General features: G+C 40.0%; 1 protein-coding gene across 4 annotated transcripts in view; it reads right to left on the bottom strand.

The window, feature by feature from the left end:
* AGAP1 (ArfGAP with GTPase domain, ankyrin repeat and PH domain 1) overlaps positions 1-27299 on the bottom strand; it is a 497479-nt gene that overhangs the window by 225159 nt on the left and 245021 nt on the right. For all 4 annotated transcript variants that reach the window (XM_044431796.1, XM_044431798.1, XM_044431797.1 and 1 more), the window contains 2 exons: positions 27116-27220; positions 8181-8349 (listed from right to left, as the gene is read on the bottom strand). In XM_044431796.1, coding sequence (XP_044287731.1) covers positions 8181-8349; positions 27116-27220 — 274 coding nt within the window. The remainder of the gene's footprint in view (positions 1-8180; positions 8350-27115; positions 27221-27299) is intronic.

Here is a 27299-nt window from a genome sequence, read left to right as displayed (position 1 = left end):
ACAAGTGGCTGGAGAGCAGCACATGTGAAAGGGATCTTGGGGTACTGGTTGATTGCAGGCTAAACATGAGTCAGCAGTGTGACGCAGCAGTCAAGAGGGAGACTCTGAGGGGATCTGTTGATGACATATAGGTATGTGAAGGGGCATCACGCAGAGGTGGGTAGAGAACTGTTTTCCCCTACAGAGCAGGGGACAAGTGGCTGGAGAGCAGCACTTGTGAAAGAGATCTCAGGGTGTTGTTCAACTGCAAAACATGAATCAGCAGTGTAATGTGGTGGTCAAGAGGGCAAACGCCGTTCTTTGATGCTTAGCCTGCAGTGTGGCTTCTAGATCGAGAGAGGTATTACTGCCACTCCATACAATTCTGATGCGCCCGCAGCTGAAGTACTGCGTTCAACTCTTGGGCCCCTCATTACAAGAGGGATATAGCAAGCTTGGAATCAGTGTAGCAAAGGGCCATTAGGATAGTGGCTGGTTTGCACAGTAAGCCATATGAGGAGAGACTGAGGGAGCTGGGTCTTTTCAGCCTTGAGAGGAGGAGACTCAGAGAGGACCTGTTAGTGACATACAGGTACGTGATGGGGTGCCACACAGAGGTGGGTTGTGATCTTTTTTCCTTTGTGGTGGAGGACAGGATGCGTTCCAATGAGCAAGGCTCAGAAACCAAGATTCAGGGGGGATGCCCGGAAGTACTTCCTTACAGTTAGGACCCCGAGGGTATGGAATGGGCTTCCATGGGAGGTAGTTGAAGCCCCATCAGTGAGGGTGTTTAAGGATAGGCTGGACAGGTACTTGGTAGGCATGTCATGAGTAGAGCCGGCTGGAGCCAGGGGTCAGATGAGATGGCCCAGGAGGCCCCTTCTGACTCACTGTTTCTATGTTTCATGCTGTTAGTGGGGCAGCTGGGCTAGGATGAAAAGGCCTGGAATGGGAGGAGAGGAGAAGCTGTTGTTGCCAGATGAGGAGGAAAAGAAGGGAGGGAGAACTGGCTGGCAGGGTGGCAGCTGAGGTGGTGTGTAAGGGGACTATTTGCAACACTATGTTGAGGTCCCACTAGAAGTTGCTGCTCACTGTGCTGCAATTTGACACTTGCCGTGCTTGCCCTTATGACTGAATCTGAATACTTGGTTATTTATCATCTCCATGACAATCTGGATACAGCGGTACCCTTGACTGGTTTAGCCACCCTAGTTAGCAGGATATGTGATCCGACATAGCATATAATCTTTGCTCTACATAAAAAACATAGATGAAAGATGCCTCCCTTAACAGACTATTAGAGAATATAAGTTCCCATAAGAACCAAAAAGGAGCTGTGCTGGATCATACCCAAGGCTTATATAGTCCAGCATCACAACCAGATTTCCATGACAAGTCCACAAGCCAGACATGAATGCTGTAATACCTTCTCATTTTTTTTCTCCAGCAACTGGGACTGAGAGACATAGTGCCTCTGCCATCTGATACCGAAGCCATCAGAGGCAATTGTCATTGATAATCCTATCTTCCATGAATTTGCAGTCTCCTTCTAAAGTCATCCAATCTGCTGGCTGTCATGACATCTTCTGGAAGCAAATTCCATAGTTAAAATATACAGTCTGTGAAGCAGTGCTTCCTTTCATATGTAATGAAATGTGACACCATTCAGCTTCATTGGATGAACCTGAGTTCTAGTTCTTTTGAGGGGGGAATCTTCAGCACAATGCATTATTTTTACACTTTTTATCATTACGCATTTTAGATTTTTTTTTCTTAAGTTAAAATGCCTCACATTTTGCAATATATCTGCACAGGGAAATTGCTTTAGCCCCTTGATAATTTTGGTTTCCCTTTTCCAGTTCAAATTGTTTTTGAGTTGTGGTAAAAGAATCATAAACAGTGCTCCAACTTGTATAAAATTAGTATTGTATTGAAAATTTTATAGTTTATTCATTTCCTAATGAGCCTCTTATGCAGGATATGCCTTTTTCACAGCTGCTGCACTGTTATAATCAAGCTACTCACTACAACACCAAGATCCCTTTTCTTGCCAGTTACTGACACCTGAAGTGAGATTCCCACCTGTACCCCTTTGCCACTGATTATACTGGACTTTAATGTCCATTCCTACCATCTGCCAACCTCACTTTTAACATACTTACATTATAAGAACTGTTAATTTTTTCCTACTCTTTACTGCATAACTCTTTCCTTCCTGTATAATAGGATAAACAATGTACCAGTAATGAATCCAGCAGTCAAATCAAACAACTTAATTTAATGAATTTCTTTGATATCAATACTTAATTTTATCAATAATTTTAAATTCTGTGTGATATCCAAATAACAGGCACAAGATAGTGTTCCAATGCTAGTGCCTCATTTGACCCACAAATTAATAGATTTATTAGATTTATATCCCACTTCTAGAACTCAGAATGGCTTTCATCCTCCTCCTCCTCCTGCTCTCCATCCTATCCCCACAACAACCCTGTGAGTATACCTTTTCCTCATATAGCAGCTCTACACTGATTATGATGTTTGAAAGCATACTCCAGTGAAGCCAGTTTTCAACTTACAATGGGCTGGTAATAGCTGATACTTTTCCCAGGAATAGTTAATTTTGCAATAATGACACAAACTATCTGAGCATTTACTATACCAACCCTACCCCCATCTTTGGTTAAGCAGGATACCTGCAATATCAAGACCACTGAGGGAAAACATGCTAATTTGTTTGTTGGCAAGCCACTTATTCTTTGTGCAATTTTGAACACAGCAGACTTTTTCTTATTGATATAATTTATGTATTCTCTGTCATTCTGGCATTATCTACTGCAAGTATGTGGCTTTGGATGCTATTGATCTGTATTATATTTATAAAATGCTTACATAATAAATTTAATAGGCAACATGTAATTTTAATATAGAATAAAATATAAGACTTAGAAACATAGAAACAGAGTGAGTCAGAAGGGGTCTCCTGGGCCATCTAGTCTGACCCCTGGCTCCAGCCAGCTCCACTCATGACATGCCTGCCAAGTGCCCGTCCAGCCTATCCTTAAACACGCTCACCGACAGTGCTTCAACTACCTCCCATGGAAGCCCATTCCATACCCTCAGGGTACTAACTGTCAGGAAGTACTTCCTGGCAACCCCCCTGAATCTTGGTTTCTGAGCCTTGCTCATTGGAACGCATCCTGTCCTCCACCACGAAGGAAAAAAGATCACAACCCACCTCTGTGTGGCACCCTGTCATGTACCTGTTTGTCACTAACAGGTCCCCTCTGAGTCTCCTCCTCTCAAGGCTGAAAAGACCCAGCTCCCTCAGTCTCTCCTCACATGGCTTACTGTGCAAACCAGCCACCATCCTAATGGCCCTTTGCTGCACTGATTCCAATCTTGCTATATCCCTCTTGTAATGAGAGGCCCAAGAGTTGAATGCAGTACTTCAGCTGCGGGCACACCAGAGTCGTATAGAGTGGCAGTAATACCTCTCTCGATCTAGAAGCCATGTTTCTGGCTATGCGTTGAAGGGTGGCATTCGCCCTCTTGTCCACCATGTCACACTGCTGGTGCCTGTTTAGCCTGTAGTCAACCAACACCCTGAGATTCCTTTCACATGTGCTGCTCTCCAGCCACTTGTCCCCTAACCTGTACTTAAGACACCCATTCCTATTCCCCAAGTGCGAGACCTTGCACTTATCTGCATTGAACGCCATCCTGCTGTCCCCTGCCCACTTCCATAGTCTGCCCAGATCCTTTTGGATCCAGAGTACCTGCTCCTCAGTTGTGGCCACTGCCCCATTTTCTTATCATCTCACCAGCAATGGTCAAACCTGATAAGCAATGGTCAAATGGTAAGAATTGAAAAGCACAATACAGTATAAATTCAGCATAAGAAATATACAAAAGTATATATAAACCCCACATGATGAAAATACAGTATAAAACCATCTGCTAAAACACACACAAATAGGAGATAAGACCAGCTAAGAAAAAAGCAGCAGTTTTAAGATACAGTCCAATCTCTGTGAAAAACATATCATAAAGAAAGCTGGATTAAAATCAGGGCAAGGAGCTAAAACTAGTGCAAGACACATTATTAAAGATACACAAGTGATACCATCTTACTGGCAGAAAGCAGCACTGAACTGAAACAGCTCCTGCTGAACGTGAAAGAAAAAAGCAAGACTGCAGCTTAACATTAGGAAAACAAAATTCTTAACAACAGAAGATTTATAGAATGACAACAGTGTAGGAACTGAACTTGTGAGTGATTTTGCATGCCTTGGCTCAGTCATCAATTCAAATAGACTGTAGCCAAGAAATCTGAAGAAGACTGAGTTTTGGAAGGGCAGCAATTAAGGAACTAGAAAAGATCATCAAGTGTAAGGACGCTTCACTAGAGACCAAGACCAAGTTCATCCAAACCAGTGTATTCCTGATCGCAATCTATGGGTGTAAAGCTGGACAGTGAAGAAAGACAAGAGGAAGAAAGCTGATGCATTCGAAACATGGTGCTGGAGGACAGCTTTGTGATTACCCTGGATTGACAGAAAGATGAATACGTGGCTCCTAGATTAAATCAAACCAGAGCTTTCCCTTGAAGCAAAAATGACAAAATGGTGGCTCTCTTACTTTGGACACATCATGAGAAGGCAAAACTTACTGGGGAAGACAATCATGCTGGGGAAAAGATCGCCAGAAGAAGACCAAAAGAAGACAGAAGAAAAGGAAGACCAATTATGAGATGAGACTTACTTCATAAAGGCAGCCACAGCCTTGATTTTACAAAAGCTGAGCAGGGCTGTCAATGGCAGGACATTCTGGAGGGCTTTCATTCATAGGGTCAGCATAAGTTGGAGCTGACTTGATGGCCCATAAGAAAAACAAATGTCAAAATATCTGAAGGGTAATCCCTGCTTTAGAGGGATGGGCAAAGAGGCTTTTGCTCCTGTAAGTAAGAGGCTGGGGACGGTGAAAGGAAGTTCTAACTTGAACCTCAGAAAGTTGCGTGCCTCTTGGCATTGACCACCAAGGCAAGGGACTAGACAGTAGCAGACAAGGAACAGAACACAGAACTTAAAGAGACCATGAGAGGAGGGGGCAGACAAAAGAGAAGGCAACATTGGTAGATCACTGTCTAATCAGCATCCCAGGAGACCTTGTGTTCCAAAGTTACAATCACACATGCATGGCCAGTCAGTTATAAAAATGGATTTGAAAAGTTTCATATCCATTTGCACATCTGTGATGCCGAATTCAGACATATGCCCACTGCTGAAAAGTCCATTATCATGCATAAAATAACATTAAGCAGCACAAAGCCACATATTCTTTCAAATAAAATATAACTGTACTCCTTTAACATTGTATAAGAAATTACTGGCTTCTTTTACCTTTATGAGGGGCAAAAAGAATACATATTTTAAAACCTATGTTGTAGCTAGGAATGCTTCAAAATCCATCAAAGCCCAAAGATTTCAGTTCCTCTTGGATACATGCAATGATAAACATCCAGAAAAAGGAGGGGAGATTTGAAGAGCACTTGTGAGTATTCTCCTTCATCTTCACAATAATTAGAACAGCACGAATGAGCACATAAGCCCATTTAATTGTTGTTAACGGAAGCCAGTGTTTAGATTCTGTAAGCTGGTCTGAGACATGGAAGCATAAATTACGTGCAGTCAAATAAAGGGAGGTAGTGAGCTATGCCATATCCACCTAGCAACTGCATTTCCTAAAATAAGAAGCCTGGGGACATTTCAGTCACACCAATGAGTAAGTTGCTGAAGTCCTTTAGCAGATAGCCTCTAATAGTTCTCAGTTATTCAGTTGCTCCTGTTTTGAGTGAATCAGTGTGCAACTGTTCACCTCTATAGATCCTGGCCTTGAGCAGTTCTCCTTCCTGCCCATCTTCTCTTCCACCTTCCTCATTTAAGATGCCTTCTCTTCTCGCCTTTCCCTGGATGATTCTGTCTTCCATGTCCAAGATGCCTGAAATTCTTGAAACTCAGTCCTCTGCACCCCCTGCTCAAGTAAAATAAACTCATTTCCCCATATTTTTTTTGTTCGAATTCATGGTAATCATGAAAATGATATACAGCCTGTTTACTACATTCCACTATATGCCTAATTAGCTATAGCCCTTGAATGCCAAAGCATTTCTGGGTACGTATCAACTGTTTCCAGTCTCAGAACCTCTGAGAGAAGTCAACATTGCTGCTGATATTAGTAGAAAAGCTACTGGAGTAGCTATTGAACTTAGTCTTGGCAATAGAAATGAAGATGCCCACCCCAAGCATAAGCAATGTGTGAACAAAGTGCTTACTGCATTTTATGTAACTTGCACTAACCACCCCCCTCCGCCCACTTTTCCAAGAAAGTCACTGAACAAAGATCATGACCCCAGCATTTAAACCTCTACACATTCTAGGCTGACTGCTGCCATTCACCTCCTTCCATGACTAGTTAGTTACCTGGACAACACAGGGTCAGGTCTGTCCAGGTTACTGATTGGTCAGTTTTAATTTCCTCCTCTGGGCAGTGATCCCCCTATATCATAGACCTTGGGTTGTAAAAGACCACCCCTACCCCCCAACACCTATGGCTCTAACAGAACATTTCTCTTTGTCTTGGGTTGACCGGCAAAGAGCAAAACTTAGACAAGGCCAAGTTCAGGGCCCAGGGAGTCTCTTCCCTTGCTACTACCTGGAAGTTGTTTCAATTATTTAGTCTTAGGATCCCAACATCTAATTATTATGCTCCTTTTATTTTGAAAAAAGCATCCGATTAAATAACTGCACTCTGCTTGGTTTGAAATTCTCTTGCTTTGTTTCTTTTAATATGCTGAATTTGGACACAGGAGTTAATTTATTCTGAAGGTTAGCTTCACTCATGCACTGGACTGCTTGGCTTAAATGCTAAGCTGGTCATTAAGGAATTGAAAACAACATCCTGAAAAGGTAAAGGACAATGCATAGGTTACAATATATTAAAAATATACAACGAATGGTGACACCATCTCACAGGAATATAGACAAAGAGTGCCTTATAGCCTATTTGAGCTGCAGGGCTGCAATGGCAGATGTACCAGGTTGTCACACAGTGGTGTGGCAAACATCCACAAACCGAAATTTTACCCATTAGCATCCCTCACTCACTGTTTGCTCAAAAGTATACTCTGCTATTATAATCTAAATCAGTCCTTGGCACTGTTGCGTTCTGTACACCAATCAAGACATTTCAGAGGCTACATCAAGAGCCAGCTTTCACTGATACAGCAAATCCGTGTGGGGGCTGCAACACTTCAGCTTGCATGTAGGAGTGCACATTGTAGGCTGCTCCTCCATCCAACCCTCTCACCTTTAATGGAACATGAGACGGATGAGGGATGGCCTGACTAGTACCCTTGTCATTCAGCTAATGAGATTTTTTTTCTATGTGCGTAAATGTTCCTTTTTAATATTTATTTCAACAGATCCTGACCTCCTTTCACTTATTTGATGCTCTTGCATTACTGATTATATTTGGTTTTAAAAATTGTAAGGCTTTTAAAATGCTAAATCTTTTTATTTTAAAATGTACTTACATGATTTTGTAAGCTGCCTAGAGACTTTAAGTATTTGGTGGCATATAAATGAAAATATAAATAAATAAATGTAGTTCTTCATCATGGGGCCCTCCCACTTGTAGTCTGAAATTGTATAGTCCAGACAGAATCACAGTCAGTCTTATGCACTTCTACTCAGATATTGGTCACACTGAATTAAATGGAACTTTTTCTTGAATAAATGTACATACAACATTGCTTTACAGAACACTACAATGCAGATGTTCTCAGCAGTAAGCCCCAAATAAGTTCAGGGACTTACTCTCAGGTAAATATGTATATGATTGGAGCATAAGTAACTCAAAGTGAACTGGTGAAAGCAGCAATGTGTTGATTCTTGTTACATCTAGAACCAATGGCATGGCAATTATTTTTATCTTTACTGTGTTTACTCACAAGACAATAACAATATGGGCTATTGTAGCAGCATATAAATCAAAATAATAAATAAATAAATGTATTCACAAGGAGGCATGTAATATGAAATATATATAATTGCCTATTTGGTATTTTAGTTTATTCATTAATACAAAGATGAAAGCAACGATAAAATCATTGTGGCCACAACATTTAAAATTTAACTTACCAGAGTTTGGTGAGATATGTAAGCTGCTCATGTCTTTGGACAAGCCATTTGTTTTTGGACTGGAGATGGGCGCACATGCTGATGTGGCGCGAGGTGGCCTCTTTCCTGGAACTTTAACTGTGGTTCGAAGAAGATCAATTTCTTTTCCATGAACATTCTGCATGTAGTCCTGCATCAGAAGAGCACAAATATATATGTGCATATATAGATTTATTTTCCCCAGAGGTATGTGAAAAACCAAAAAAAATATGGTATCAGAACAGCATGGCTTAGGTCAAAATGGGCCATATGACTACTTCAATTTGTCCAAGAGTCTGTACCTAAAGAGAAATGTCTTTGATTATGTCATACAGAAGCTTCATTAAGCTAATATGGAAAGAAAGGAATGTGTATACCCTTGTCAATATATCAGTCATGCTGAACGTAATGGGCCAATGTTTCACGGGAGTTATATACAGGGCATAAATGTATACCAGGAATGAAAGAATTAAACCAGAATTAGATGTAGAATACAGGTCAAAGGAACTCTGATGAAATATTAATTCAAAAATGTACTAACAAAATGAATTATTAAGCTTGACAACAGCAGGGTTGAGGAAGTTAACTTCGGTGTGCATGTATGATATTTTAGAAGTTATTATTGGAGGAGGAGATTAGTCACAGTTCAAAACCTAAACTAAACTTAATAATCTGATCTCCATGGACATTCTCACTAAATGTATATACCTCAAATTGAGCCAAGAACAAGAGTTAAAGGATTGATTGAAAAAATATTGTTATTAGGCTCTTGCAATTTAACATTAGTTATATTTAATGACATTTCAAATGTAAGTGAAATTTAAGATTTTCAGATAATTATCCTAACTTTTCAACCATGTATCACTAGCATTATTTTTGAATCCCTATTTTTCCAAGTACAATACAGTATGACTCCTTGTACATTAATGAAAGGAAGGGGGAGAATGACAACAGTGCTTTTCACTGAAGTCATTATGAATTAAAAAAAAAACTGAATTAGCATTTACGTTTAATGCTTTAATGCCATTTAATGTAAGAGTCCTTTTCAATGTACAGAAAGTAAATTATACTAACTGGTTTACACATGAGAAAAGCAGCACTGCTGCATTTCCTTGAGGCACTATCCAAATACTCTCTCATCTCAAATCTTTCCATCTAGAAAAATAAAAGTGTGCATTACAAAGAAACATAGCAGGTTTAGAACAATGATTTACCTTATGATCGCATCAGAAAAAAGATGAAGATGACCCTGTCATTTGGAATGTGTTGCACTAAACAGAAGCCAGCAAGCATGCTTTGATATGCAAATGTTACAAAGAACACTCCCCTACGAGGTGCTAGTTGTGGAAAATGCTGATCTGCTGATCGCAGAAAACGGGGAGGGGGGGAGAGAACCTTTAACAAGACACTGGGGTAATTCAAAGCCAAGCACTTTTAAACAGCACTTAACAAGTCCCCAGAGCCCACTCAACAGTGGCCCACCCCAGAAGTGCTATCTTCTGCCCCTCAACAGCTTGAAAAAGTAGTAATTGCAAATCCATTTACATTTTGCTTCTCAAGTTTTCTGTGTTCATAATCCAACAGCATTATAAACCCCACAGAAGGGACTGTCCCCTCCTCCAGTGTGGCAATAGAAAGGTAAGGGAGCCTCTGAATCCCCTGCAGCCTGTGCTCTCACACCTTTGCCTTCTCTTGTTTTCTACATTCTGCTCCTAATTATGTTGCATCTATTGCCATACACTTAATTAGCTGCATTAATGTGATTTCTTTTCACATAGTCAAGCAATTAAGAGCTATGATTGAGTTTCATTCAATTAGTCTCAACAAACATGCTAATTGATGTCCCAGATGCAAATGAGGTGCAATGAGAGAAACCTGCTAGCAATTGAGTGCCATGTCAGAAACCCACAGTGCTCAGCTTGCTGACAGAAGCGCAGCTTAACACAGCTACTGCCTTCTGTGGAGCTGTTTTCATGGGGATTTGGACTGGGGGCTGCATATATATGCCACAAGGGCCTTGGTACACCAAACAGATTCTTACAGAAGGAATAAAATGAAGCCATCTATCTAATCTGCTTTTAATATTTGCACAGCAATAGCTCATAAGCATGCAGCATGTGGAAAACACATTTTACCTCTGGAATTTGCACATACTATTGCTAGACTGAGATCTGCATGCAATTGCCTGTGCTGGAAAAATACTACATCTGTAATTGCCCACAGTGACCAGTAACAGCCAACTTCATCTTAGTCAGCTGTGGGCAATGAGTACTTCAAGTTAAACTCAAAACACATTACTCTATCAATAAATCCCTAAAATACTCTCACTATATCGATTGCCATTGCTTTTCTTCCTGAGGATACCCTTGGCATTTGTGCAAACACAGGGGTGCTGAGATGATAATTTGACTATACAAGCGACCATTGCTCATAAAACGGTACCACAGTGGTACCTCGGCTCACGAACTTAATCCGTTCCACGACTCTGGTTGCGACCCAAATTGGTTGCAAGCGAAGTCAAATTTCCCCATAAGGTTCAATGAAAATAAGGTGAATCCATTCTGTAAATATTTTTTAATCACAAAAATCTGAAAAAAAGTAACAAAGAACAACAAAGTAACAAGTACAGTACAGTAGAGAACACTAACCTAGGTGGGGGGGGGTTATTGTTTGGAGGGAGAGTCCCCCTCCAAAATAACACTGGGGAGATCTCTTTTTGGGGTTTCCTCTCTTCTTTGACTCTTAGCTGCAGGGTCAATTTTGGCAAAAAATCTGCACATTCCTGTCACCTTCATTACCACTCTGCATGTTCTTTTTACCACCATGCTTGCGCTGCACTTTCTTTGGAGCCAATATTCAATAAGCTTCACAGCAAGTGACCACAGGTCTGTCTGCTACTGCAAATGGGAAGATGGCCGTGATTGTGGTCGTCACCCGATGTAAGTTTGCGACCTGAGACAATTTTTTTTCCAAAATTTCTGTTTGCAACCCAATTTGGTCTTGAACTGAGGAGTTTGTGAGCCGAGGTACCACTGTACATGTGGAAATAACCTTTTGCTTGAAATTTGAGAAATATTATTTCAAACCACAAAGTAATTACCTTTACCATACCCAGAGCCTACAATCATCTCAATTCTTGCTGAATTTCAAACAATGAGTTTCTTTCTATAATGTATTCAAATTATTCAGTTCAAACCAAACTGGATGGAAAAGAATGTTGTTGGACAGATGGGTTGTGCTAGCTTAAGTATTGAATTAGATTAAAAAAGTGATATTGTAGGGCAAAGGACATAACTTATATATATTTATATTTAAAATGGGAAGGATAGCTAGCTTAGTATTTTACAGGTTCTCCTATATACCTTGAAACTAATTGAAAGGTTGGGATATTCATGAAAGTAGATAATATTCTGCATTCAGTGATCTTGAATCCTCGTTATTTTTTCTCTTTTCAAATATCTATTCTACAACGATCAAAATTCTTCTCTCTTTGATATGCCGCTTCATCCACACATCATGTCAAAATACGAAGTTGGTATTGGCAGCTGTATCTTATAAAACTCAAGGTTCAAAGTTTAACTTTTTCAGCATGAAAACCAGTTAATAAAGCATTATGGCCACATACAGAGAATGAATATAGGACTGCATTCACCTTGCTGGTGAAACAAGAGGGCATCCCAGTTTGTCCTCCCAACATGTTTCAGGTAAGCAGGACATGTTTCAACTAACAGTGTCGGACTCTACCATCTTATTTTTAGAGCTGAGAATCTAAACAATCCTGGTCACCCTCTGCTTGTGGTCCGACAATCATGCCCTAATCCATCTGATAGTGCATAGATCTATCCCAAAGCTAAACTATTTCTCAACCAGGATATCATGTGGCACTTTATCAATCTCCTTACTGAAATTCAGGTAAACCACATCTACCACGTTCTCTCTGTCTAGCCACCTTGAAACCTTTTCATAGAAATCCATAAGGTTTGTCTGGCAGGATCTGTTTTTATGGAATACATGCTGTGTGGCTGCCAATCTCCATCGCTTGTTGTTGCTAGTCGCGAAGTCATGTCCGACCCATTATGACCCCATGGACAACATTCCTCCATGCCTTCCTGTCCTCCACCATCCCCAGGACTCCACTCAAGCTCATGCCAACTGCTTCAGTGACTCCATCTAGCCACTTCATTCTCTGCCATCCCCTTCTTCTTTTGCCATCTATTGTTCCCAGCATTAGACTCTTCTTCAGGGAGTCCTTCCTTCTCATTAGGTGGCCAACATATTTGAGTTTCATCTTCAGTATCTGGCCTTCTAAAGAGCAGTCAGGGTTGATCTCCAGACTGACCAGTATGATCGCCTTGCAGTCCAAGGGACTCGCAGGAGTCTCTGCCAGCACCAAAGGCCTCAATTCTTCAGCGCTCAGTCTTCCTTTATGGTCCAACTTTCACAGCCATACATTGCAACTGGGAAAACCATAGCCTTGACTATACGCACTTTTGTTGGCAAGGTGATGTCTCTACTTTTTAGTATGCTATCTAGATTTGCCATAGCTTTCCTCCCCGGGAGCAAGTGTCTTTTAATTTCTTGGCTGCAGTCCCCATCTGCAGTGATCTTGGAGCCCAGGAAAATAAAATCTGTCACTACCTCCATTTCTTCCCCATCTATTTGCCAGGAAGTGAGAGGACCGGATGCCATGATCTTAGTTTTCTTAATGTTGAGTTTCACACCAACTTTTGTGCTCTCCTCCATCCGCATTAAGAGTCTATCTTTAGTTCCTCTTCACTTTCTGCCATGAGAGTGGTATCATCTGCATACCTGAGGTTGTTGATATTTCTCCCAGCAATCTTAATTCCAACTGGTAATTCATCTAGCTCCGCCTTTCTCATGATGTGCTTTGCATATAAGTTAAATAGGCAGGGCGACAGTATACAGCCTTGCTGAACTCCTTTCTCAATTTTGAACCAATCAATCAGTGGTTCCGTGTCCAGTTCTCACTGTTGCTTCTTGACCTGCAAACAGGTTTCTCAAGAGACAAATAAGATGGTCAGGTACTCCCATCTCTTTAAGAACTTGCCACAATTTGTTGTGATTCAAAACAATCAAAGGCTTTAGCATAGTCAATGAAGTAGAAGTAGATGTTTTTCTGGAACTCCCTAGCTTTCTACATGACGCAGCATATGTTGGCAATTTGATCTCTAGTTCCTCTGCCTCTTCGAAATCTGCCTGTACTTCTGGTAGTTCTCGGTCCACATACTGCTGGAGCCTAGCTTGTAGGATTGTGAGCATAACTTTGCTAGCATGTGAAATGAGTGCAATGGTGCGGTACTTTGAACATTCTTTGGCATTACCCTTCTTTGGGATTGGAATGTAAACTGAACTTTTCCAATCCTGTGGCCACTGTTGAGTTTTCCAAATTCGCTGGCATATTGAGTGTAGCACTTTTACTGCATCGTCTTTTAGGATTTTGAATAGCTCAGCTGGAATACTGTCACCTCCACTAGCTTTGTTGTTGCTCAGACTTCCGAAGGCCCATTTGACTTCACATTCCAGGATGTCTGGCTTGAGGTCAGTGACCACCCCATTGTGGTTATCAGGGACGTTAAGCTCTTTCTTGTATAGTTCCTCTGTGTAATCTTGCCATCTCTTCTTAATCTCTTCTGCCTCTGTTAGGTCCCTGCCATTTTGGTCCTTTATCATGCCCATCTTTGCATGAAATGTTCCCTTCTTATCTCCAATTTTCTTGAAGAGATCTCTGCTCCTCCCTATTCTATTGTTTTCTTCTATTTCTTTGCACTATTCATTTAGGAAAGCATTCTTATCTCTTCTAGCTATTCTCTGGAATTCTGCATTCAATTGGGTGTATCTTTCTCTTTCTCCCTTGCCTTTCGCTTCCCTTCTTTCCTCAGCTATTTGTAAAGCTTCCTCAGACAGCCATTTTGCTTTCTTGCATTTCTTTTTCTCTGGGATGGTTTTAGTTGCTACCTCTTGTACAATGTTGCGAACCTCCGTCCATAGTTCTTCAGGCACTCTGTCTATCTGATCTAATTCCTTAAATCTACTTGTCACCTCTACTGTATATTCATCATGGATATGATTTAGGTCATACATGAGTGGTCTAGTGCTTTTCCCTTCTTTCTTCAATTTAAGCCTGAATTTTGCAAGAAGAAGCTCCTGGTCTTGTTTTTTACGGACTGTATAGAGCTCCTCCATCTTTGGGTGCAGAGCCAAAGACATAGTCAATCTGATTTCTGTGTTGACCGTCTGGTGATGTCCATGTGTAGAGTCGTCTCTTGGGTTATTGGAAAAGAGTGTTTGCTATGACCAGTGTTCCCTTGACAAAATTCTACCAGCCTGTGCTGTGCTTCATTTTGTACTCCAAGGCCAAACTTGTCTGTTATTCCGGTTATCTTTTGGCTTCCTACTTTAGCATTCCAATCCCTCATGATGATAAGGACATCATTTTTGGGTGTTGATTCTAGAAGGTGTTGTAGGCCTTCATAGAACCGGTCAACTTGAGCCACTTCAGCACCAGTGGTTGGGGCACAGACTTGGACTACTGTGACGCTGAATGGTGGTTTGGCTTGGATTCGAACTGAGATCATTCTGTCATTTTGGAGATTGTATCCCAGTACTGCTTTTCCTACTCTTTTATTGACTATGAAGGCTACTCCATTTCTTCTGAGGGATTCTTGCCAGCAGTAGTATACCTGATGGTCATCTGAATCAAATTCACCCATTCCTGGCCATTTTAGTTCACTCCCATCCCTAGTTTTCCTTATTATGAGCCTTTCCATGGACTTTCCCAGAATGGATGTACGGCTAACTGGCTTGTAATTCTCCATATCCCCTCTGCTACCCTTTGTAAAGACTGGAACCACTGATGCCACTCTCCAGTTCTCCGGAACTTCTGTTTTCCACGAGGCCACAAAAAGGAAGGCCAAACAGATGCAACAGTACCCCTGCCAATTCGTGAAGTTCCCTCAGGTGTAGCCCATCAGGACCCAGTACCTTTGTAACATTCAGGGCCCTGAGGAGCTTCTCGACTTCTAGGGAGGTGACTCCAATCTGTTTCCCCATAGCCCCAACCTCATCTAGCTCCCCCAGGTAGATCTATCCCAACCCACTTTGGGGAGAATATAGCAGCAAAATATTCATTTAGCATCTGTGCCTATTCCCCTACATCAATTACCAGATCCCCTCCCTCCCTTTTAAGCGGTCCCACTCTCTGTCTCCCCTTTCTCATACTATTTACATAATAATGGAAATCTTTTTGTTGTTCTTGACATTCTTTGCAGGTCTCAGCTCATAATCAGCTTTAGCCATGTGAAGAATCCCTCTGCATAGAGCAGCTTCTTCCTGGTATACCCTTTGTCCACTTGCCCAAGTGTCCATTTCCTATGGAGGTCCTTTTTACTTCAAATCCTCTTACTACCTCTTTTTTCATCCATGGCAGTGCCCTGCTATGCCTTGCTGCTTTGCTAATCAGTGGTATCCAAGGCTTGCATCTCCAAGACCTCCCTTTCAGTGCAATCCATCCCTCCTGAACTCCCTTGCCTTCCAAAACCCTCTCCCAGGCTGGTCTTCAATTGACCTACCGCTCGTCCCTGTTTTCTAGGAGTTAAAAGCCATTATTATATAGCAGGGAATAAATGAGCAATGAAAGGAAAACCATGTTGGAACCAAGCAAAATTCCTGGGGAAAGCTTTCCATAACTCAAGGTATACTATTGATAAGGATCTTTCTCAAGAAGCATTCTTTCAAGCTTCAGAATGAGAAGACACAAGGAAAAGAGGTTCTATAGAGGACATTGGGATATGAGTAAGTAGAGAGAGAAACTAGAAAGGAATAAAAGAGTAATAGATTGAGTAAAGTGACTAAAAATGAAAATTTGTGAAAGATCAGTCAGAAGTAAAAGTTCTAAGGCATAAGAAAAGCAACGAGGAGAATGCTAGAGAACCTGATGTGCTTCGCAAATGGTGGACAAAAGTGAATGGTAGGAGCCCACCTTTTATACAGGGGAGGGGTTTAGGGTTAGTTCTAGGCTAAGCTAGAGAAACCTTTCCGAATGAGGCACTGCACAGGCGCAGCACCCATATGCATGATGCACAAATTCCATGACAAAATCTATCAGTTTTACTGAGAAGCTCTTTCGTGCCTTCAACCACCACCTAGCAGCAACCATTATGTCGGTCTGCAATAGAGAGAGTGAAGGGCAATTAGGGCAATTAGGCCATTGTCAGCTCTGAAAAATCTCCTTTATCAGGTATCTCCCTTCTCCCACTTGCACCTGGCAACAGGCACTAGAACAGCTACGAAAGAACAGCTATCAGCCACTGAGAAACCACACTGGTGGTGGCGTTGGCAGCAGCACAGCTTGTTTTGCCGCCATCTCGACTCTGTTTCCTGATTGCTTCTCTGATGGGGGTCAGACACTGAAGATCTGCAGAAGGAGCTCTTAAAGCTTCTAGCTTTGGGCTGTTGACACAGATAACCGAAACAACTGCCAATCACCAGGAACCCCAGCAGCCACCAGTCCATCAGAAGAGATAGAAAAGAACAGTTGCTGTCATTATTCCCCCTGGTTTTCCTAGGCAAAGTCGTGGTCAAGAACAGCACAGGAGTCACATTTTCCACCACTTAGAAGTCCTCAAGATGTCTCTAATTGTGGTTTGCAATCTTATAAACTGCCTTAGATGTTTCATTAAAGAAGCACTAAAAGGGGCTAAAAATAAAAACAGGAGAGAGAAAAATAAGGGCATGTTTCTGGGAGATGATGCATATTAACTTGAGAATGGGAATATGGCACAGGAAAAGTACAAAGCACTGTCCCCAAGACTGCTTGGAGACTGTGTATAATGCTCAGAGAACATACAAAACCCTGTAAAGTTATGTACATTTTTCCAACTCTGTATGATGTCTAGAGAACACACACAATTCCCTTTTCACTGACAAATTGCACCACCTTTTCCTCTGAGGCATTATGAATTCGCACAGTGGCCAGTTGTTACATGCATTAACCACAGTACCTTAAAATATACCTGCAATTCTGGATAGCACTTCATTTGGACTCTAGCTCACTGTACAAGCCATAATGTGTTAGTCTTTAAGATGCCACAAGTCTGTTATTTTCAACATGGATTAATTTTTTCATATGCTCCAGGATGAAATATTGATCAATGTATTAATGTAATCAATAACAACTGATCAAAATGAAATGTCAAACGTATTTTGTCATGAACTCTAATTATGATATTTTGTAACAGTAATTCTATGACTGAAACCTATCATAATAGCTGCTATCAAACGTAAAACAGATTATGAAATACTCATGAAAACAGCTTTAAACTTCCTTCTTTAGGTATTCAGTATTAGGACTACAATCCTAAATGAAGCCCAACTGAATAGAGTGGGAATTACTTCTTAGTAAATATGTATAGCCTTGTGCTATAGATCTATTTAGGTCCTCATTACCATTAACAAAATAATCCTTAAACAAGTGGGGTACTCTTACTTTTTCTGCAAGAAATCCAGTACTGGCAAGCTCATATTTAGTAGATTTCAGTTACACTGAAATTATACATAACCATATAATGCCCCTCATAACGAACTGTCTGAATATGTCATAGTGATGTCTTCTATATTTATACAAATTTTAATTTAATACTTATAAATTTCACAGCTCCTAAATTCAGCTTTATCTGAGGAGACTTGAGTGTGTGTGTTTTTTAAAACCAGCTGCAGCCCTATCTGAAAAAGAGAGCTCTCTATCCTGCACCTATGTTAACCTGCCTGATGTTCTTAGATCAACATGAGGCTCTGCTCATATGCCCATTGCTGAGATTAATTAGGCTGCTGAAATAAGGGAGAAGACTTCTATTTGTTCAGTGCTGCATTTCCTTGAAAGAATATTATTCTGCTGCTGTTTTATGTGATGTTGAATTATTTTGTTTCTCAGAATATTTTAAATTGAATGATGCCAATTTTTTTCTATCACTGTTTTACTGGTTTTTCAATTGCTATATTTACTACCACTGTTATTTTATGATATTTTATGGTGATTTTATTCTATACTAAATGAAATGAATTCATTTGTTATGTCTATTATGGAAGCTGCTTTGGGTGTGGCTCTGTAAGACAGTATACATGAAATAAATGCATAAGTTTTACTAGGGTTCTTCTAGTATACTCTACAATTGCAAATGCAATTGCAAGTTATTCTAAATAAAAGTTAAACAGGTAAAAAAGCAGCTTCAATAAAGAGAACTCATGAGGATAATGACTTATTTTCCTTATGAATCTACTTTAGTATAAAGACTTGGATAAAACAAGTTCATTGGTTAATATAAAAAAAAAAATCAAAAGCAGAGGAATGTTGAGCATGAAATAAATAGCACCATTCAACTTGATCACAAGCTTTTTCTATACAAAGGAGGTTAACACATATTCTCACTCCTAATGAATAAAGTATATAACACTGAACCTATTGCTAATATTGTAATCAGATCTGGATTCTGAATAAAACCATGCTGGTCTCCATGCATTAATGGAAGATCTGGCATTGTCCAGTTTCCTAAACAATAAAAGTTGCAAAATTAGCTATAATTCAGGAGGAAGATTAGTGGCTTTGAGAAAATTATTTTTATGAGTAGATTATTACCACTATTGTTCTGCCTTCATCTAATGAACCTAGTGACATATTCCTTAGATACAGTATAATTTATTGCTTTATTTAATGGAGACATCAAAATTTGTACAAATGGCTTACAAATTCAGAATGGAAAGCCATGTAGGTCTGGCGATTTTCTATTAATTGCCTAGCAAAAAATTCCTGTGCATGTCTACTCAGATGTAACTCCTACCAAGTTTACTTGCGTTTTCTCCCAAGTTTGTATATATCAGATTGCAGCTTTACAATTTCAGCCTTTTCTATTGGTCTTCCTTTAAAACCAACAAAAGCAACATTCATTATTCATAAATGGCTTAAATTTCTGAAGCAAAGTTTGGTTTGTCAAATAATAGTCCAACTGTAATATTTCCTGAATTCTTTTAATGACAGTTCTCTTAAGAACAATATTCTCTTCTTTTAAATAAGATACTTATAAGACTATTTCCTTTTTGGTGATTTCTGTTCAGCATACATACCACTAACTTATCAGATTTCTTACTCATCCAAAAAGACCACAGCATTGCATGCTATATAGCAGTCTTCCCCAACATGGTGTCCTCCATATATTTTTGACAACTTTCAGCATTCCTGACCATTGGCCATGCTGACCGGAGATGATCAGAGTTCAATTTCAAAACAACTGGTGGGAATGAGGCTGGGGAAGACTGCTATAGTAACTTTCTGTGGATATTTCTTTTTCTTTCTGGAATCAGGTGAAAACCTTTTTATTCCCCCTTTATTTTAATTGTTAATTGATTTTAATTGTGGTTTTATATTTATCTGTACTGTACTATTTTTATCTTATTTTAATTGTGCTGGTTGTAAACCATCCTGAGACATCAGTAATGGGAAGGTATATAAAGGCTTTAAATATAAATAAATAAAATTAAAACATTTTTCTTGCTGCCACCAATTTGGCAGTTTTCTCTTACTGTTTATAAAGGTGAACAAAGATGTTTTACTCTTTTCTCAGAATGTTACATACTAGTATCATCTACAGAATTAATTTTAAAACATTCAGTTAATGTTCTTATACAAGTATTTCTGATTGATTCTTCTTGTAAGAAGTGACTATTTCAAAACAGTTAAGTCCTTTTCTAAATTGATAACAAGTAATACTGGATTGTGAACTGCAGGTATAAAATCTTCTATATAAACTTCTACAGTGAACTTACATGAAATTAGTAATATATCTATTCTAGAATAAGATTCATAATAATAAATCATGTAATCATTTTCAGGCTGCAAGCTTATTCATGTTTAGACAATGACTGGCTTGGGACTGCTGGGACTTGCATGACTTTTTCCTTATGTAGGATTAGACCCCCATTCTCCTGTGCATCTCCACATGTTTATGACCGAGAAGGTCTGGATTCCTCTCAACTTCTTTCTAATGCAGATGTGGTGAACATCCCTTCAGAATGTTGCTTGTTGGACAGCAACTCCCACAGTCCTAACCAGCCTAGCCAATGGAGAAGGTCAATGGAAGTTGCAATCCAAAAACATCTGGAGCACCACACATTCCCTATTCTAATGGAAAGGATCCTGCGTTGGTCTTCTACTCCCATGAGCCCATCAGTTTTGCTGTTAACCACAGCTTTATAATCTCCAGCTATAATAATCTTACTCCACCCCTCAGATTTTTATGGCAATTTACTACAAGAGACTTTTGGGGGGTTGGGGGGGGTAAAAGACAGGTTAATTAGAGCTTAGAGGACAGAAATTCCTGAGCATAAACTTCTGCTTACTTCAAGACAGCTTCTGTTAGGAAATGTTTGATATGCAGAGCTCAGTTTTAGTGTTGGGATTGCTATCCAGATTATTTCAAATCTGATGATTTTCAGAGGATGTACTCTTGTTTAGAGATGGATGGATAAGTCTCTTTTTGATTATTTCACTTACATATATGTTAATTTGTCTGTACCATCCTGCTTCTGCATTAATCTCTAATTAAAAAAATAAACACAAAAGAAATGCATTAAATATCTATTCTAAATATCGGTTTTCAAAATATGTGTTTCAGAAATATTTTCTCTCCAAATGCTTAGTTTAAAAATGCCTTTTCATATGATTTTGAGCTGAGAATTGCATTGCAATGAAATATTTGGAGTAGTATGCAATTTAAAAAGTAACTGTGCTTTGATGTATACCTGCTAGTCCAGCAAGTATAGCTTAGGTCAGTTTGTGTCAGGAAGACTGAATGAACTGAATGGCCTTATTCTAATGGTGACTAACCCATATGAGAAAGACCCCATGCTGTCTGCTGAGACTCCTCTATCAGGAAAGCTGGGATGGGCAACAATGAAAACTACTTGTCCTCATCTGCAGCAACAATGCTAAAACTGTGCCCGTATTCATTGAGTCCCTCCATTCATGGAAGGCTGTTGAATCTGGAGTGGGGTCAGGGAGAGACGAGTTTTACTGATTTCCCCTTTCCTCTACAGCTCTCTGCTCTGCAAGCTTTGGTACTTTTTGGAACAGTGTATAAAGATAGCAAGTAAGACTGCTGAAGAAATTTAGAATTCGTGAACATCACTTTCCTCTCCATTCACAGAAGCCCCTGCAGGAGCACAGAGCTTTCCATGAGTGGAGGGACACAACTGGATACAACCCAGTGAACTGCTGTGTATTCTTCTGCCCCTGTGAATGGAGAAAGATTTTTCTGAGGTCCCTGGGCAGGCGGGGAATGAGCCTCTTTTCTCCATAATAAGGGAGATAATGAAAAGGGCAAAAGGAAACCAATAGAAGGCAATAAATGAGAAGTGGTGGCTATGGCTTGTTTCCTTTTCAGGAAAGGGAACACAATATGCAGCGTTTATTTCTGAATAACATAAGCAAGTATCTTTGGTATTCATACAGGATGAATAAAGTACTACATGTGTTGTGCTTAGTATTTATTAAGTATAATACATTTATTTTGTTTTACAAAATAAAATAATTATGTAAATCTCTCTTTCATGGTCACATCTATAAGGCTGCAGAATAGCTATAAAATAATAAATTACTGATTTGGCACTGCTTTATGCAGGCACTGTAGAATCAGGGTGTGAGACTGTCAAAGCATGCAAGACTGAACAGTTTCGAAATCAGAGAACATATGCATGAATTCTTATGCCTAAATGTCTTACAGGACATGCAGAATAGGTTTTCTGATTTCTAACTAGTTCTGGCATGGGAAGTATTTACCTTGCATTGTTTCATACTGTGCCCTGCTGGACAGTTTTGAAATCACACAGAGCCAAAGATTTTCTCTACTTTTATTTAGCTGACTTGGTTAAAAACCTCATTCGTTTTAAGGAGATACATTCACAGTGATGCTTTTTAAGGTGTGTGTCTTTGGGACTCACTTCCCCCCAGCTTTAAGAATCCCACTCAAAGTGCATTACCCTGGTTCCTTCCATGAACCTCTCTGCTTGGATCTAAACAGATCTCACAAACATAATATTAATACTTGAAAAAGAGTCCAAAATTATGGTCTTTCACCATTTTATTTATTTTCTTCCATTTCAGTTTTAAGTATAATGGTTCAAAGTCTCATTATCTCAATCAATTTATACAAATGCACAATTTATTGTCTTTTTGTATTCTGATAATTAATAGTTACCTATTCTGCAAGAACTCAATGGTTTAACTTAAATGCATATGTAAATATTCCTATTTAATGCACTCATCATGAATCAGATGTATGTTTAGTGCATTAAATTAAACATATTTTTCAGTGTACTGAAAACATATTCATTATGATTTAAACATATTTCTTCAGTGACATTACACAGTTGAATTCATGCAAGCATTACAAAATGCAACAAATTATAACTAAGGTCATTCTTTTCTTTCAAAATGCTTTTTTATTATTGAGAAAGGTTTGGTAACTCTGAGAAACTAGTTAACCACCTACAAGTCTATTGCTGACTATAAAATATTGTGTTAAAAAATCCAAAACAAAACACTAGCAACCCTGTATGTACTGACTGCCAAATGCTGATGCCTCTACATTTTGTGTATAGAGGGCAGTCAGACATCTTTATTGCAAAATGCCGTCTGGAAAAGATGCAAAATAAAATTGCTAAAATGCGGAGAAAAATGGAGGGGGGGAGAGAAAAACAAAGACCCCCTTCCCTTTGCTTATGGAGTTCAAAGGCATAACATGCAGCACCCTGCAGCAAATGGGAAGCTACACTAATTTTAAAGCCATAAAATGCTATAAAGTGCCCTGCAGGGCAGGACTACACTGAAGCTAGTTGCACCTAAATAAGATATGGTTCATTTACTTCGCAGCTTAGCCTAATGTAATCATCAGCGGATTTCTAGCCTAGAGTTGTAACAGGCAAGTAGCCGATACTGCAGAGGCGACACTCCCAGCCACTGAGGAGGCTTCAGTTAGATTGCTGTTGATTAGAAAATTTTTCAGTTTTGACAAGCACTTAATGAACATAAATCGCACCTTGATTGGTTTCCACTGAAGCCACAGGCACACCTGAAAAAAAGAGATTATCTCCTACGAAAGACCTTAGGAAACCTACCACCGTGTTATAAGCTTAGCCAAAACCACATATTTATAAAATACTGTTCAATGGAGCCACATAATGACACACTACCTGTACATACTCCAACCTGAGAATGTAAAATGTAAAATAAAAAAGACTTTGAGTTACTTTCAAGCTCAGAGAGACAATCTTAAAATTAGATTAAATATTCATTTGGAATGTTCTAAGCAATCTCTGTAGTACTGAAATTGTGGCTCTGACTCATACCATCCATCTGAATCTATTCTTCTGTCCAAGGAAGGCTTTGGATCCAGTGAACTTTTCTCACTGGTGGAATGGGGAAGGTGGCAAGTTCTGCCTGTTCCTCCTCACCCTGTAGCCCCCGTGTCCCTTCCCCAAATTTGTTCAAGTTGGTTGGGCATAGGCAACACAAGACCTCCCACCTGTTCTTTCTTCTCTTCTTGCACCCATGATAGTGAGGATGCCCCGCTCCCCCGGGCAATTGGATGGAAGGTACTCTTTCAAGTACCTAAAATACAAGTACCTAGAGTACCAAGCTCTTGCTGTGGCATTTGATGCAGCAGGTAAATGGACCACAGCATATGCTGGAACATTGGGTGGGATACTGATTTGCTTTGAGGACTCCTCAAAGTGTGGCATCTGGTGGGTGGACTCTCTGGGAAGCCTCTTGGAAAAAGGCATTGGCCATGACTGAAGAAAGCCCCACAAACTCCTTTCTTGTAGGATCTGCAGTAGTAGGAGAGGGGCTGGTATTACTCACTAGAGCAGCTGCTCACCTGATGCCTTATAGTGAGATGCTGTAAGAATGAAGAGCTGTGCTGGCAACTTTCCTGCAGCATTTGCTGCAGCAGAAGAGTGCCCAGCAGAGAGTGAGCGACTGGCCCAAGTCATGCAGTAAGTTTCATGGCCAAGTGGAGATCTCCAGGGTTCTCACTTTAACACTGTAACCACCACACCACACTGGCTGTCTGTAAGCTGATGGGATCAGAGCTAGCAGTGACTGACCAAGAAAGAGATCTTGGAATTATGGTGGAAGCTCAATGAAAATGTTAACCCAATATACTGCTGCTGTGAAAAAGGCAAAAGTCCACATTTAGGAATAATTAGGAAAGAAACTGAAAATAGAACTGCCAGTGAAATATGTCTCTTACACAAATCTAGGGTGCAACTACACTTAAGACTATTATGTACAGTTCTTGTCACTGCATCTAAAAAGGTTATTGCAGAGTTGGAAAAATGCAGAAAAGGGCAATTAACATGATCAAAGGGATGGAACCACTCTCCTATGGGGAAACGTTATAGCATTTGGGATTATTTATCTTCGCAAAAACATGAGTAAGGAGAGACATGAAATTATCCATGGTGACATTTTTCTCCTTTTCTCATAATGCCTTGAGTTATTTCATGACGCTAACACTTGGGAGATTTAGGATAGATAAGAGTACATCAATGCATACTTAAATAGTGGAATGTACTTCTAGAAGATGTAGTGATGGCCACCAGTTTGGTTAATTTTGTAATGAATTTTGTAATGAATTACTTCTCCATCAGGTTTAAGGGACTCACTAAATTGCTCTATTCTTAAAGACTTCAGAATCTGAATGACTCCTGAATGCTTGAGGGATTTTCCAGCAGCTACAGCAGGGCATCCTATTCACATTCCAGTCTCAGTTCAGGTTGCGAGGTTCCTCCCCAGAATCCGGTCCTTTTCTGTTCATTAGACTTCTCTTTGTGCTTGGCTCTCGCTTAGGTAGAAAGCTGAGCAGAGAGGAAATCTGTGAGCACTTGTGGAACTCTGCTTGCCAACCAGCAACCTTCTTTCACAGCAAGTGCAGCACTGGCAAGTCATGTGTGTTGAAGAGCGACAGGACTTGCTTCCTGGTGGAGAACCATGTGAATGCTCAGCATGCTTGCTGGGCAGTTCGGCCCACGGAGGTGAGAAAGGAATCTGGAGTCTGGGGAGCTCAGCCCAGGGAATCCAATGGATTCCTACCACCAAAACAGCTTCCTCACACATCCCTAATCTCAATGAGGAAGGGCAAATGCAACAGGCCTTCAACACAATTACTCCTGAGTACCTTCTCTGAGGCTGCTCCCTCATTCTCTGGAGAGCTTCACGCAATAAAACATGCTGGACAACGGTTGAAATGGTAACCTTGATCAAGTAAGTTTTAGACACGTGGCACTGCACGCAGTGAGAGCTACAAAGAAGCCTTAGTTTGCTGTCTGCATTGTGTCCTCAAGTAGCCACCCAACAGATAATTAGGGGGAAATTAGCATAACTAAAACTGGGATGCTACCAGTCTAATGTGATAATTTTGGAAGACATTTGGGGACAAAAATGCTTGCTTCACAGTGAGCTCAATGTTGCTATTGTAACAAGGTGCTGTCCACATGGAGTGTCCAGTGCACCGTTTTATCCACTTGGATTGATTCTGGTTTCCGCAGTCTGGCGAGAGGTGAGACTCTCTGGCCCACCAGCAAGTCCTGTTAGCCTGATGCGTACTAAGAACAGGGCTTTCCCAGTGGTGGACCCATGCCTGCAGGAATCCCCCTGCAAAGAGAGCCATCACTTCATCACTGCTGTCTTTTTAAAAACTCTGAACTAATTTATTCTAACAGCACCAGGCTGTTAAAAATTAGCTGCTCCTGCTGGATGCATGTACATAGCATGCATATGTACATTTTAACTGTAACTGTGTGTTTATGTTTTGTAGTTTATAAATTGTGAGCTGCCCTGAGAGCCTTAAACCTAAGGGGTGTGGCACCCATGTTCAACAAATAGATAATAAATAAAAAAGATCTGAGCAGGGCTGTCAAGGACAGGACATTTTGCAGGGCATTCATTCATAGGGCTGTCATGAAATGGAGGTGACTTGACAGCACAGGGCAACGTGTTTTGTGAGGGGAAGGTGGATTGAAAAGTGCATTAAAATCTCTCAAATAAAAATATTCACATAATCAAGGTTTTTTTGTGCTGAGGAATTCTCTCTCTCTCTCTCTTTTATATATATATATATATATATATATATATATATATAATTTATTTAAAACATTTATATGCTGTCTTTACAACAAAGTGTCAGGACGGCTTATAACATTAAAGCCAAGAACAATGATAAAAACAATCGATAAACAATAACAATAAATAGGAATAATAATATTCCTTAAGTGTAATATATACACTTAATATCTTCAAAAGAGGAAGGTGTGTCTTATCTACACAGTATGTGCATTAACAATAAAATTAGGCATTTATGGTAGCATATCTGACACTATGTTTTGTACCCTCTAATCACACTGGGATCTCACCTTCATCGCTCTAATGGGACAAATAATGCAAGCATTAGTCAGGACTGGAACAGCAGTTCCAAAGCATGCCCTGCATATTTCAGAGGTAATCTGGGAAAGAAGGGAAAGTATAAACTTCCTAGTCAAATATTCTGTGTAGAAGGAGCTGCCACCTCCTCTACCTCCTCTCATTTCTGGACTGTTAGTTTCCTCTTCCTACGCTCGCAATTTTTCTTCAGGAAAATCTAGTGTCAAAAAGACAAAACAAAAAACAAACAACAACAACCCTAGTTTCAAAAGCTTACCGATCATACTCTTATTTTCTTGATTATGATTATTCATAATTTATTCATTATTACATCTTATCACATAATCCACGATGCTGCATATTTGTTCAAAGTGATTCATAATTACATAATAGGATTACAGGTCTTGAACTGCAAGATATGCACACTTACATGTAAGCTTGGGTGGTACGTTAGGACTCCATTGTCGCACAGAGTGACGTATTTCTTCTTCCACTCCTTATTTAGTGACTTGCCACTCCGCTTTAGCAGCATACCCTGTTGAGGGGTGGGTGGGGGAGGAAAAGAATATAGTAAAGCACAGACTAAAATCATACAGCACAGACTGGATTTGGCT

Source organism: Varanus komodoensis, unplaced genomic scaffold, assembly GCF_004798865.1.
Source record: "Varanus komodoensis strain SLA01 unplaced genomic scaffold, ASM479886v1 scaffold23, whole genome shotgun sequence".
Lineage (NCBI taxonomy): Eukaryota > Metazoa > Chordata > Lepidosauria > Squamata > Varanidae > Varanus > Varanus komodoensis.
Note: the sequence above shows the minus strand (reverse complement) of the source record. Positions and strands in the feature narration are given on the sequence as shown.